This window comes from Athene cunicularia (genome assembly GCF_003259725.1).
Source record: "Athene cunicularia isolate RWA chromosome 25 unlocalized genomic scaffold, athCun1 chr25_part1, whole genome shotgun sequence".
Taxonomy (NCBI): domain Eukaryota; kingdom Metazoa; phylum Chordata; class Aves; order Strigiformes; family Strigidae; genus Athene; species Athene cunicularia.
Window position 1 is genome coordinate 177,990 of NW_020799134.1, and position 10,673 is coordinate 188,662.

General features: G+C 51.5%; 2 protein-coding genes across 4 annotated transcripts in view; both read left to right on the top strand.

Moving 5' to 3' along the window:
• LOC113488748 (keratin-associated protein 10-1-like) overlaps positions 1 to 2,209 on the top strand; it is a 2,578-nt gene extending 369 nt beyond the window's left edge. The window contains exon 2 of the mRNA XM_026864052.1: positions 911 to 2,209. Coding sequence (XP_026719853.1) covers positions 911 to 2,209 — 1,299 coding nt within the window. The remainder of the gene's footprint in view (positions 1 to 910) is intronic.
• A 2,604-nt stretch (positions 2,210 to 4,813) lies between these two features.
• LOC113488703 overlaps positions 4,814 to 10,673 on the top strand; it is an 11,393-nt gene continuing 5,533 nt past the window's right edge. For 2 of the 3 annotated variants that reach the window (XR_003399965.1, XM_026863995.1), the window contains exon 1: positions 4,814 to 8,803. Coding sequence is in view for 2 of the 3 variants with exons in the window: in XM_026863995.1 (XP_026719796.1) it covers positions 7,848 to 8,803 (956 nt within the window). In the remaining variant the exon portion in view is untranslated. Of the gene's footprint in view, positions 8,808 to 10,673 lie in introns of those variants that run through there. The other variant, XM_026863996.1, reaches the window with a different exon arrangement.

The following is a 10,673-nucleotide window of genomic DNA, read 5'->3' on the forward strand; positions in this document are numbered from 1 at the left end:
TTTTTTTTTTTTTTTTTAAATTTTTATTTTTTAATTTTTTTTTTTTACATATAAAAAAATTGCTCTATGGGAATAGTTTTTAAAACTAACTTGTTTGAATTGCTGTGTTGGAGCGGGAGGCCACTCGCAGTGTCTGCAGCTGGGCATCTGCATCCAGGAGACGCTCCTGAAAAATGTGGGGGAACGTCGTTAGCAGTAATTGTGACGCTGCTATTGTTTGCTTTTGGGGGTGCCTGACGACAACCAGGGTAGATTTGGGGTATCAGGCAGCATAATGCTGGAAGAACCGTAAGCGGGTTTGTGTTCAGTTGTGGTATCGCTACCCTTTAATTGGCTTTGGTTCCCTAATGAGCATGAACTCTGTGATGCTGGGGCTGAACCGTGAACATCTGCTTGCCCGCGGTGTGACAGCATCACCAAGCAGCAGTGCCTTGGGTGCTCTCTGCCTCTCCTGCTATGGCAGATGCGGCCAGAGGTTCAGAGCTTGTTTCTGCCTTGGGCTTTTTCGCTTGATGCATCAGCAAGAGGTCAGGAGCAGTCAGCAGCCGAAAGCAGGAGGGGAAAACGGGATTTAATGATTGAAAGGCAGCTCTGAGATCAGCCATTCCTCTGCTGACCTCCAAGATCAGTTCTCCCTTGTGGAGATCCAGGTGATGGAGACAGTGGGGAGATTGTTTAGTTCTACGTGTCTCTGAATTTCCCCTCTGTTAGCGCCGTGTTTCAGAGTTAAAAATGATATGGGTTGGGTCCTCGGCTACTGCTGGTGTGGTGTTAAGGCTGTGGCATAGGCAGGACGTGTCTCTGGCGCCCTGCGAAGCGAGGCAGTCCTGCGGTGTGGCCAGCAGCAGAGCGGCAAGAAACACACCCGGGTGCCTCTCTAAAGGCTCTGCTTCCTCATGTGTCCTTCCAGTCCTGCCCAAACCTCACCAAGATGTCGTGCTACCTACACCAGTGCCTCCCTCCCGTCTACCAGGACCCCATCCCCATCAAGTGCCCGCTGATGTACACCACCAGACACCTGCCAGTGCCTACCTGGCACTCGACACTGTGCACCCCACAGTATGTGACCCCCCGCGTCCCCCGGCAGCGGATCATGTCCTCCAGCTTCTCTCAACAGCAGTGTGTGACCCAGTGTGTGCCGCGGCAGCAGTATGCACCCAAATGCGTGCCGCAGCAGCAGCGCGTGACCCAGCGCATCCTACAGCAGCCGTGTGTAACGCGGTGCGTGACGACCTGCGTGCCGCAGCAGCGGTGTGCGACCACGGGTGCGGCGCAGCAGCCTTGCGTGACCCAGTGTGTGCCGCAGCAGCGGTGTGCCACCGCAGGCGTGCCGCAGGAGTGTGCAACCAAGCGCCTGACCACCTATGCCCCCCAGCAGCAGTGCGAGACCAGGTGCGTGACCACCTGCGTGCCGCAGCGGCCGTACCTGACCGAGCGCATCCCACAGGAGCAGTGTGCCACCAAGTGCGTCCCGCAGCAGTGTGTGACCACGTACAGCCCGCAGCAGCCATGTGCCACCAGATGTGTCACCACGTGTGTCCCGCAGCAGCGTGCGACCAAGTGTGTCTCATACCAGTTTGCGACCTCTTGTGCCCCGCAGCAGCAGCGTGCCACCGCGTATGTCCCGCAGCAATGTGCAACCAGGTGTGTGACCAAGTGTGTCCCCCAGCAGCAGTGTGCCACCACGGGGGTTACGATCTGTGTCCCACAGCAGCAGTGTGAGACAGCTTGTGGCCCACAGAAGCAGTGTGCCACCAAGTGTGTCCCACAGCAGCAGTGTGTGACCAAGTGTGTCCCACAGCAGCAGTGTGTGACCAAGTGTGTCCCACAGCAGCAGTGTGCCACCAAGTGTGTCCCACAGCAGCAGTGTGTGACCAAGTGTGTCCCACAGCAGCAGTGTGCGACCAAATGTGTCCCACAGCAGCACTGTGCCACCAAGTGTGTCCCACAGCAGCAGTGTGTGACCAAGTGTGTCCCACAGCAACAATGTGCGACCAAGTGTGTCCCACAGCAGCAGTGTGCGACCAAATGTGTCCCACAGCAGCAGTGTGCGACCAAGTGTGTCCCACAGCAGCAGTGTGCGACCAAGTGTGTCCCACAGCAGCAGTGTGCGACCAAGTGTGTCTCACAGCAGCAGTGTCAGTCAGGTGGCGTAAAAATTTCAAGTCACTCTAAAAAGTACTGCTCTGCGTCCAAATGGCCCTGGTAAAAAGGAGCAGGGGAAAGGAAGGTCCACAGGGAAAAAAAAAAAAAAAAGCCAGGCACAGCTTTGGGGCAGGGGTCATTTAGCTTCTTGTATCACCTGCCAACTAGTTCCTATCGCTTAAGTCTGCTTTATCTCCGTTTCCCAGTACTTCCCCTGTAGCTCAGATCTATTTTTGGCCAGGGTGCGATACGATTTCCATTGCTGCGCTCCAGGTGGCTGTGGCTTGTACCTTGACCTGCTACAAGGCATAGTTTAGTGAGATTCTCACCTAAGTGAAATAATATTAAAAAAAAAAAAAAAATCTTTAAAGAGTCCAGATCACAAGAGCATCAAGAGGATTAGCAATGTGGCTGGCGGAGGGCTGGCCCATGCTTGGCTCCTGGTTTGGTCCTGGCCTTGGAAGACAATATTCAGGTTAAACTTGGATCCCACTAGGCTGCGAGTGCTCCGAATCAGCCGCTTTCACTCACAGATTTGGAAGCCAAACGTGATTTGCTGAGCAAACCGTATAGGAGCCTTACTCCAACGGCCCTTCATTTCAGAAGGTGGCCAGAAATCCTTCCTGCTTCAAACCACCGACTCCGCGCTGGCTTCAGTAGAGTCCCCAAACGAGACAGGATTTCTGTCTTGGCGAGGTTGGTTCTTGCTGAAATTTTATACGGGGAAGTTTTTATTCACTCGGTTGCTTTCACTGATACCGAGAACACAACTCGAAAAGGAAAGAAAGTCTCCGAGATAACGCCGAAAGTTGTAGCACGACTGTTTTATAAATGTTTGAGCTATAAAAGCTATTAACTATGTTCTTCACGCTGCCTGAAGATGTGTGCTCCACACTGTATTGAAAACATATATATATATGTATACTTACTTTATACATATATATATATACTTAAATAAATATAGTTGTCTGACCTCAGATTAAATATCTTGTCGTTTTGCCCTCTGGTTCTTTATTAAATCCAGTGAACTCTTGTCTGAAAAATACAAAAATCCTCTAACATGCCCTATCATTAGGAAAATGAGTAGTAGCTCATGCTAAGTAGCTCACACGTATTTGGAGGGCAAAAAAAACAAGTGTTGCAAGACAACGAGGAGGGTGTGACTGGGGCCGGGACGCTGCCCCGCATTCTGGCCCTGCTCCACCCTCGCTCGGTGACCTTGGGGTGCCACCACGGGCTGCCCTCAGAAGGCAACGTCGAGGTGGCAGCTGGGTGCTTCCCCGGGGTGCTCGGTGGGTTGTGGAGGAGCAGACCCTTTTTTTTTTTTTTTTTACACCTTATTCTGAATGTCCGGTGATGATATTTTGGCCCGGAGAGGCAGCGTGCAAGAGCAGCAGTGACCGTGGCCCTTCTTCCACCTCGTAGAGCCAGGGATGCTCTCACCACCCAACGTTTTGTGCCTTTAAAACCGAGAAATGAACCATGGTGTGGCCTTCTGAGGAGCTGTCACATCACTGTGGCTTTCCCATAGGAGCCAGAGCCCGGGGGATCGTTAGGAAAATCTCCCCGAGTGGTGGGTGGCCGGGTGGCACAGGACCTCATCTCATGGGGACGAGTGGCTGCCCGAGCACGGGGCTTGTTTTGGAGGTTGGTTGCAATGGAGCCGGGTTCTGTCCCTGGCTCTGACTCACGCTGCGCCACCAAGTGACCGCAGCGCAATGTGCCTCAGTTTCCCCTGTGATTAATTGGAAATAATAACACCCCCCGCAACAATGTCCCATGCGGCACTGTGCGTCTTTCGGAGATGAAAGGGCTTTACAGCTGCTAATTAAGAACTTTTGGATGACAGGGCACGATGTTATCATCGGGTTAATATTTCGCTCCCTCCACTGGAAACACTAAACTGAATATTAGCATTCCTTGAAGGCCACTTGATCCGGAGCTTTCCCAGGAACTGGATTTACGGAGCTTATAAAAATTGTATTAATCTACTTACCTGCTCTCTGACGCCAGTTTGATTCCTAAAACCTTGGGTCAGATCATTTAACGTTAAAAAGGGCGTTGTGGTTCGGGGGGGTGAAATGCAACGAAAGTTGTGGAAAACGAGGCAAGTCTAAAGAAAACAGTCCTCCCTTTGTTTTTTGTAGGTCTCAAAATGTTGGCATCAACCGGAAAAAATATGCCCTCTGTATTTTTTCCTATGGTACTGAGCGAGAATTTTGTTGGAAAATCAGAAATGTAAACAACAAACCTGGATTTTCCAGTGAAAACAGAAATAGGAAATTTACTCAGTGGTTCACAAGCCGGAGATCAATATTCTGCTGCAAATCACAGAATCACTTTGCTTAGAAAAGACCCTCAAGCTCATCGAGTCCGACTAAATCGAACCCTGCCAAGTCCACCGGTAAACCACGTCCCTGTGTGCCACGTCCATGCGTCTTCTAAATACCCCCAGGGACGGTGACCCCGCAGCATCCCTGGTGCTTCACATCAGTGAGAAATTTTCCACCTCCTCCCTTAAAAGTTAACTTATTTCAGCTCTTTTTATTTCAACGTGTGAGACCTCGCCTGAGTTCCCGGCATGCTGGAACTCCACTCGGAGGTGTCAGATTCACACTATGACTACGTCAAAATGCATTCCCCTGTCGGCACTTATGCTCCTGCCCCTGCTAACTTCCTCTGGGGTTTATTTGTGGCATAAACAGGGAACAAAAGCAGGAATGACTCCTCTGTGCAGCACAGCAAGAAATGTGATTTGTGTTTTTCAGGACGTGAGCCTGGTTTGATTCCGGCGCTTTTCCCCAGGGCCGCCCCAGTGCTCCTTCTTGTCCCTTGTCCCCTTTGTTGTGCCGGAAAAGCGTCACCTCTTTCAGCAGGCTATTCACTTCGTGGCGTGTCTTTTTAGTAGCTGCCCTTAGCCCAAGGCTTTCTCAGTCCAAATCATCCCTCTCTTCCCTGGGTTCCTTGTGTAAGTGAAGGAAGTCTGCATGCCGCAGTAATTATGGTCTGCGAAACGCTGCCGTGAGTCCTTCCTGGATGGCGTTTTCAAAGGCTCTGAAGGGACTTACGCAGGCAGCTCCCATGGAGACAGGGAGTCCCTCGAGCAGTCTCTTCGGTGGGCTCAACTGCCATCTTTCTCTGGGTGGAAAGGTGCGGTTTAGTGGGATTTGCGATGGGCAGGCAGGGACGCTTCGGCATTGCGCGTGGGGAATTCGTAGCGTCAGGGCCGTGAGCGGCGCCCGCCCAGGGGCGTCCTTGGCCTGCCAGAGGCTCCGCTGGTTGGGCACGTTGGACCAGGAGGCTCCCCCTCACAGAGCTCACAGGGGAAGCAGATGTCTCGGCAGTGCCAGGCGGCGATGGCAGCCCCGCAGAGCGAGGACAGCCATTCCCGCCGGCACGAAGCTGCACGTGGCTCGTCCAGGACTGGCAGGCAATTAGAGCATCACCCAGCCAAACCGCCTCACACCCCTAGGGCACTTATTCACTGTATAAAAGCTCTGCCATCGCGGGGCTCTCCTAGGCACTTCTCTCCGGTTGTTCTCACTGATGAAGTGGGTAAGTCTGGCTTTAAATGGAGCTCCTGAAATGCTGTTTTATTCCTGGGTGGCCGGAGCAGGCAGAGGTCTTGCCTGTGTACATGTGGAGAAGCATCCTCTGGGGGATGCTGCCTTCAGCACCGGCGTGCGCGGCTCTAACAGCTGGAGCATCTCCTCCGTGCTAAACTGAAGAATATTGGGAAAGCAATTCCAGATGGACTGTGAAGTCAGGAGTGGGATTTGTGGGCTTTTCTACGCTTTCTGTTAGTTCTAGTCCAAAGGAGGCTATTGACTACGTAAAGGGCTCGATGCTGGCAGGAGTCAGAGATGAGCTTGCCCACGAAAAGGCATCTCTAAAGGAAGTGGAGTGGAGACATTTGTGGCCGTTTTATGGAATTTAAACAAAGCAACCTGTCAGATAATAGGAAGAAGCTGACCCAACTTCGGTGCCAATGTGAAAGTCAGCAAAGAGACTCTCTAGCTAAAGCTGAACATGATAAAATTTCTAATGATAAAAAAAAAAAAAAGTCTGAGATGCAAACAACCCCTCGGAAGCAAATAGTCCTCCCTACTTTAGAAGCTTTTTATCTTGATGAGCATCACCAGATTGTATGCATTGTGCAGGTAGTAGTAGCAATTGCTGCCATTGTTTTTCGAGGGGTTGTTTTTATTAGTAGATGATTGTTGTAATTGTAGTGATAATAAGTTTTCCTAATGACAGTAACACACAGCATTGTTATTGCTGATCGTCACCCAACGATAGGCTTTTGGAAGATAAAACATCTTACTGTAATTATAGACAGAATTAGGAGCGTTCAGAATGATGCAGTTTCTTTAGTCGTTGAATTACATGCCTTAATCTCCGAGCAGTATTGAAATGAAAAGACCGTTTTCAATCAGACTACGTTTCACATGTCAGTGCTTCCAGCGCCTGTTGTGCTCAAAATAACCCTGTTCGTTAAAAACTCAGGAAACTCCCCGAAACGGGCGTTTTCTGGCGTGGGGACTGAAGGGGAACGGTTTCTCCGATGAGGCCCGGGGCCAAGGCAAAGCGAGACACTTCACAGTGGTTTCAGGAGGAAGGTGTGGGCCCCCAGACGGTGCCATCTTGTCCCTTCCCCAGGGACAGCGTCTCAGCTCGACTCCCCTTCGTGCTGCTCGCACAGGGGCTGCCAGGGTGAGGTTTCACTGTCAGAGCTGCCTATGCCAGGCGTTTTGACAGTGAGTTTTCAGGTTATTGTCACAAAACCAGGACCCTATGGCTTGGTATGACTGTAGCGCAGGGCTGGAGGCTGCTTTAAGTGGGTGTAATTCTTTCAGCCGAGTGAAACTTGGCTAGTTAACACCAGCTGAGATCTCGCCTCGATAGTTTCTCCTTTCTGCCATGGTTTCACCCAATACTTCAAAACAATCCTGTTGTATTTCCTCTTTATTTTTCTGGAAGATGCCTACAGTACAAAGCCAGGGCTGCAAGGCTCGCGGAGGCAGCAAAGCCGACGCGATGGTAGCGAGCTCAGAGCCTGTAATTGCACGCTGCCATCCCAGCAGACCCCTGCGGGACCGTGAATCGGCAGGCAGGCAGGTTGTACGTGCCGAGCTCCGCGCTGCAACAAACCTATCCTTACCCTCAGCAGGCTAATGTAACCTCAGTTTGGGTTTGCCCGCGTGAACTGCAGCCGCACCCGGTTATTACAGCATGGACACACCTTTAATTTTGGTTTGCCTTTAATCCCCTGCGCTGGGGAGTTGCAGGACATAAACTTGAAAGGACGTCCCAGGAGTGACACAGAAGGTTTCCCGGAAGTAAGATGGAGGGTCATGATGTCACTTTTTCCTCGGTGAAATGCTTTGATGGGCACTTGGCTGGTTTTTGAAGGGCAGCATGAAGGGCAAAGCCCGGTTTGCCTGGCTCCAATCCCTGATCGTTTCCAGGCTCTTCAGAGGAGGGTGTGGGGACACAAGCTGAGGGCAGCCTCTCCTCTCGTCACCTCAAGTCATCACAGCTTGGCCTTGAGTTACTGAGAGCCCCTGAGAGCTAGTGGGTGGGCTTGCCACGTTGCGGTGGCCACGGGGAAACTCCAAGTCCTCCATCACAAAAAAATACCCCAATGCCTATGTGAACTGTCTGTCTTTTTCCCCCGTTTCTTTCAGGCGTAAGTGCCTTGGATGACCATGCACTACTATGGGGAGCGATATAAACACATTTACCTGCCGGGATCAGGCTATATCACCGAAAGCATCCAGCAGTGCACGCCCCAGTCCGATATGTGCAGTACCACGTGCCACCCAGTGAGCGTGATCAAGAGCCCGATGCCCAGATGGCAAAGCTACACGCAACCTTTCACTTACGTGTGCCCGCAGCCGAGCGTGAGCCAGGCAGCCCTGCTGCCTTGCCAGCCCTACGTGCAGCAGTGTGTCCTGCTGTACCCTGAGCCCTGCGAGACCACGCGCCTTCTGCCCTGCAGGAAGCCCAGCCTGAAGCTGAGCACAGTGCAGAGTTTCCAACCCTGTGAGACCAGCTGCCTCGAGAAAAAACGTGTAGCCAAGAGCCTCCCACCGTGCGCACCCAGGTGCCCGGAGCCGGGCAAACTCAAGTTCCCACCATGTGGGATCAAATACTCAGCCTCGTGCAAGGACGAATGCAGGTCGCAGAAGATCTCCAAAAGCACGTCGCAGCGGTGCGGCACGGAGCTGAGGTCCTCGCAGGGGATGACCAGCGGCTATTCCCCGCCGCTGAGGGGTGTCACCGAGTGCCCCCCGCAGCAGCAGTGCATAATGCAGGAGTGCGTGAGCGGGTTCCCCCACCAGAAATGCATGAAGGGCTACCCGACTCAGGAGTGTGTCACCACCTACTCCTCTCAGCAGTGTGTAACCAAGCCACAGCCACAGGTGCCCAAGTGCCCCCCCGGGCAGGGAATAAAGGAGTGTTCCTCGCACCATCACACAGTCAAATGCTCGCTGCCGCAGGAGGGAGGCAAGCACAAGAGCTCTTCGACACAACACCTGAGCAAGTCCAAGTGCCTCTACCCACGGTCCACCCAGCACTCGACGCACCATCATACAGGGGGGGCCAAACGTTCGAGCCACTCCAAGAAGAGTCGCTGTGCTTCAAAATGGCTGTGGTAGAAGAGGGAAAGGAGTAGTTGTGAGAATAACAAGCTATGTAGCTGAGGTGTGAGGTTATTTTTCTCCCCAAAGAAGCTTTGGCCTTATTTTACCCCTTATTGTATCCGTGTTAAACCCGCCGAGTGCCTTGCCTTCCTTTTGTGACCACACTTCAATCATTCCTGCAACAGAAAAGCTCTTAGTGAGAAGTTAAGTAACTCTGAGCAGGTGCTCAGGTTTTGAACCTCAAGCCGATACAACTCCCTTACAGTGTTCGCACCCTGAGAGGTTTTTGCTGTTCCGGGATCAATCATATTCCCCTGTTGTACCAGTCGTATTAAACTCAAGGTTGTAGCTGGATTCCTGCTCTCTGTCTGATTTATTTTCCGTTTTTTAAAAAACTGTTTCGAATACCCACTACTGGGCAAAATTATTCCCCGTCGTTATACCACTCTCTTGTGTAAAATAATGGCAGTAATCACGCTTTTAGGACGGGGAAGATTTACCATCTGTGGGAACAGATCTTGGTCTTGAAAGGTTACCCAGAGACATATGAAAAGAAGCAGCACGGGGTGGTGTTTAGAAGAAGGCTTGGCTGAAGTAATGAGACTCATTAGCAGCCCTCAGACAGGAGTTTACTGTCTATCCAGGCTTAGCTCACCAGCGTGGCAGGGGAGCACACCCAGTTTGCATGTGGGCCACCCAGGAGAGCTTTCCATCCTGCACCCTGGGAGCAGGGCAAGCGTCCCCCAGGTGTCCCCCGCTCTGCAGTTTTGTCCCCGGGCAAAGCACTGCTGAGCAGATAATGAAATGGGTTGTGCGGGACAGTCCCTGGCATAGCGGGAGGGAGGGGCGGGGTGCTGCAAAAGGTCTCTTCTGATGCGGTGACCCTGAGCTGGCCCTGTCTGCGTCGGATGGGTGATCAGCATCAACATTCTGTGGTTATAAAAGTGCAACCAGAAGGAAAAAATAACTTTCAATTCCAGCTGTTCTTTGACAATAATATTTTCACCGACAGCAGGAAATAGTTATCATGCTTGGTCAAGACTTTTGATTTCCTGGTACGTATATGTAAGGGCAAAGTCCCGAAGCCTATGTTCCTACACACCTGCCCTACACCACAGTCTCTCTCAGGGGTGCTCCTGGGGAGCACCGGGAAAGCAGAAGCTCTTGGCCACCATCTAAAGGTGCAAGCGGGAGACCCGGCAGCTCCTCCCATCACTGCTTTGCTGTCTGGCTCTGCTCAGCCGGCTTCCTGGCGAAATCCCAGCTGGAAAACTGCCTCCTATCTCCTTGGCTTCCTTTTTTTTTTTTTTTTTTTTTTTTTTTTTTCCCTAATAAAGCGATAGATTTGTCTGTAAAAACACAGCTACCACCAGTCCTCCAGGATTAGGAGGAGTCTTGCTCCCCATGGGGAGAGAGATGAGAGAGATTTCATTTTAACTTCTGGTAAATCCCTAACCCTGGAGAAATAAATGAAAAGAGAGGAAAGGCCTGAGTGAGTAACTCCCTCCTGACTACCTGACATGAGATTAAACTCTTTCTTATAGCAGGTCTGTTAAAAATCTGGTTCCTCTCCACCCTTGCTCACCCCAGGCGTGCTCAGGACAGGTGGTGAGGCTCGGAGATGCCATTAGAGGGAGATGGAGGTTCACAATTAAGGATGAGGGTGGCACGGCCCTGGCCCAGGGGAAGCTCTCCCACCTGCATTTATCCCAGGCTTTGCTGATCTCAAGTCACTCTTGGTCCTGAAAGGACCCAGACTCCCCTCTCCCCTTCAGTTAGCATGGGGAAGATGGCGTTGATCAGCATAAAAGGGTTTCCCTTTAAAAATCTAAGGTGTTTTTTTTTTTTTTTTTTTTTTTTTTTTTTTTTTTTTTTTTTTTT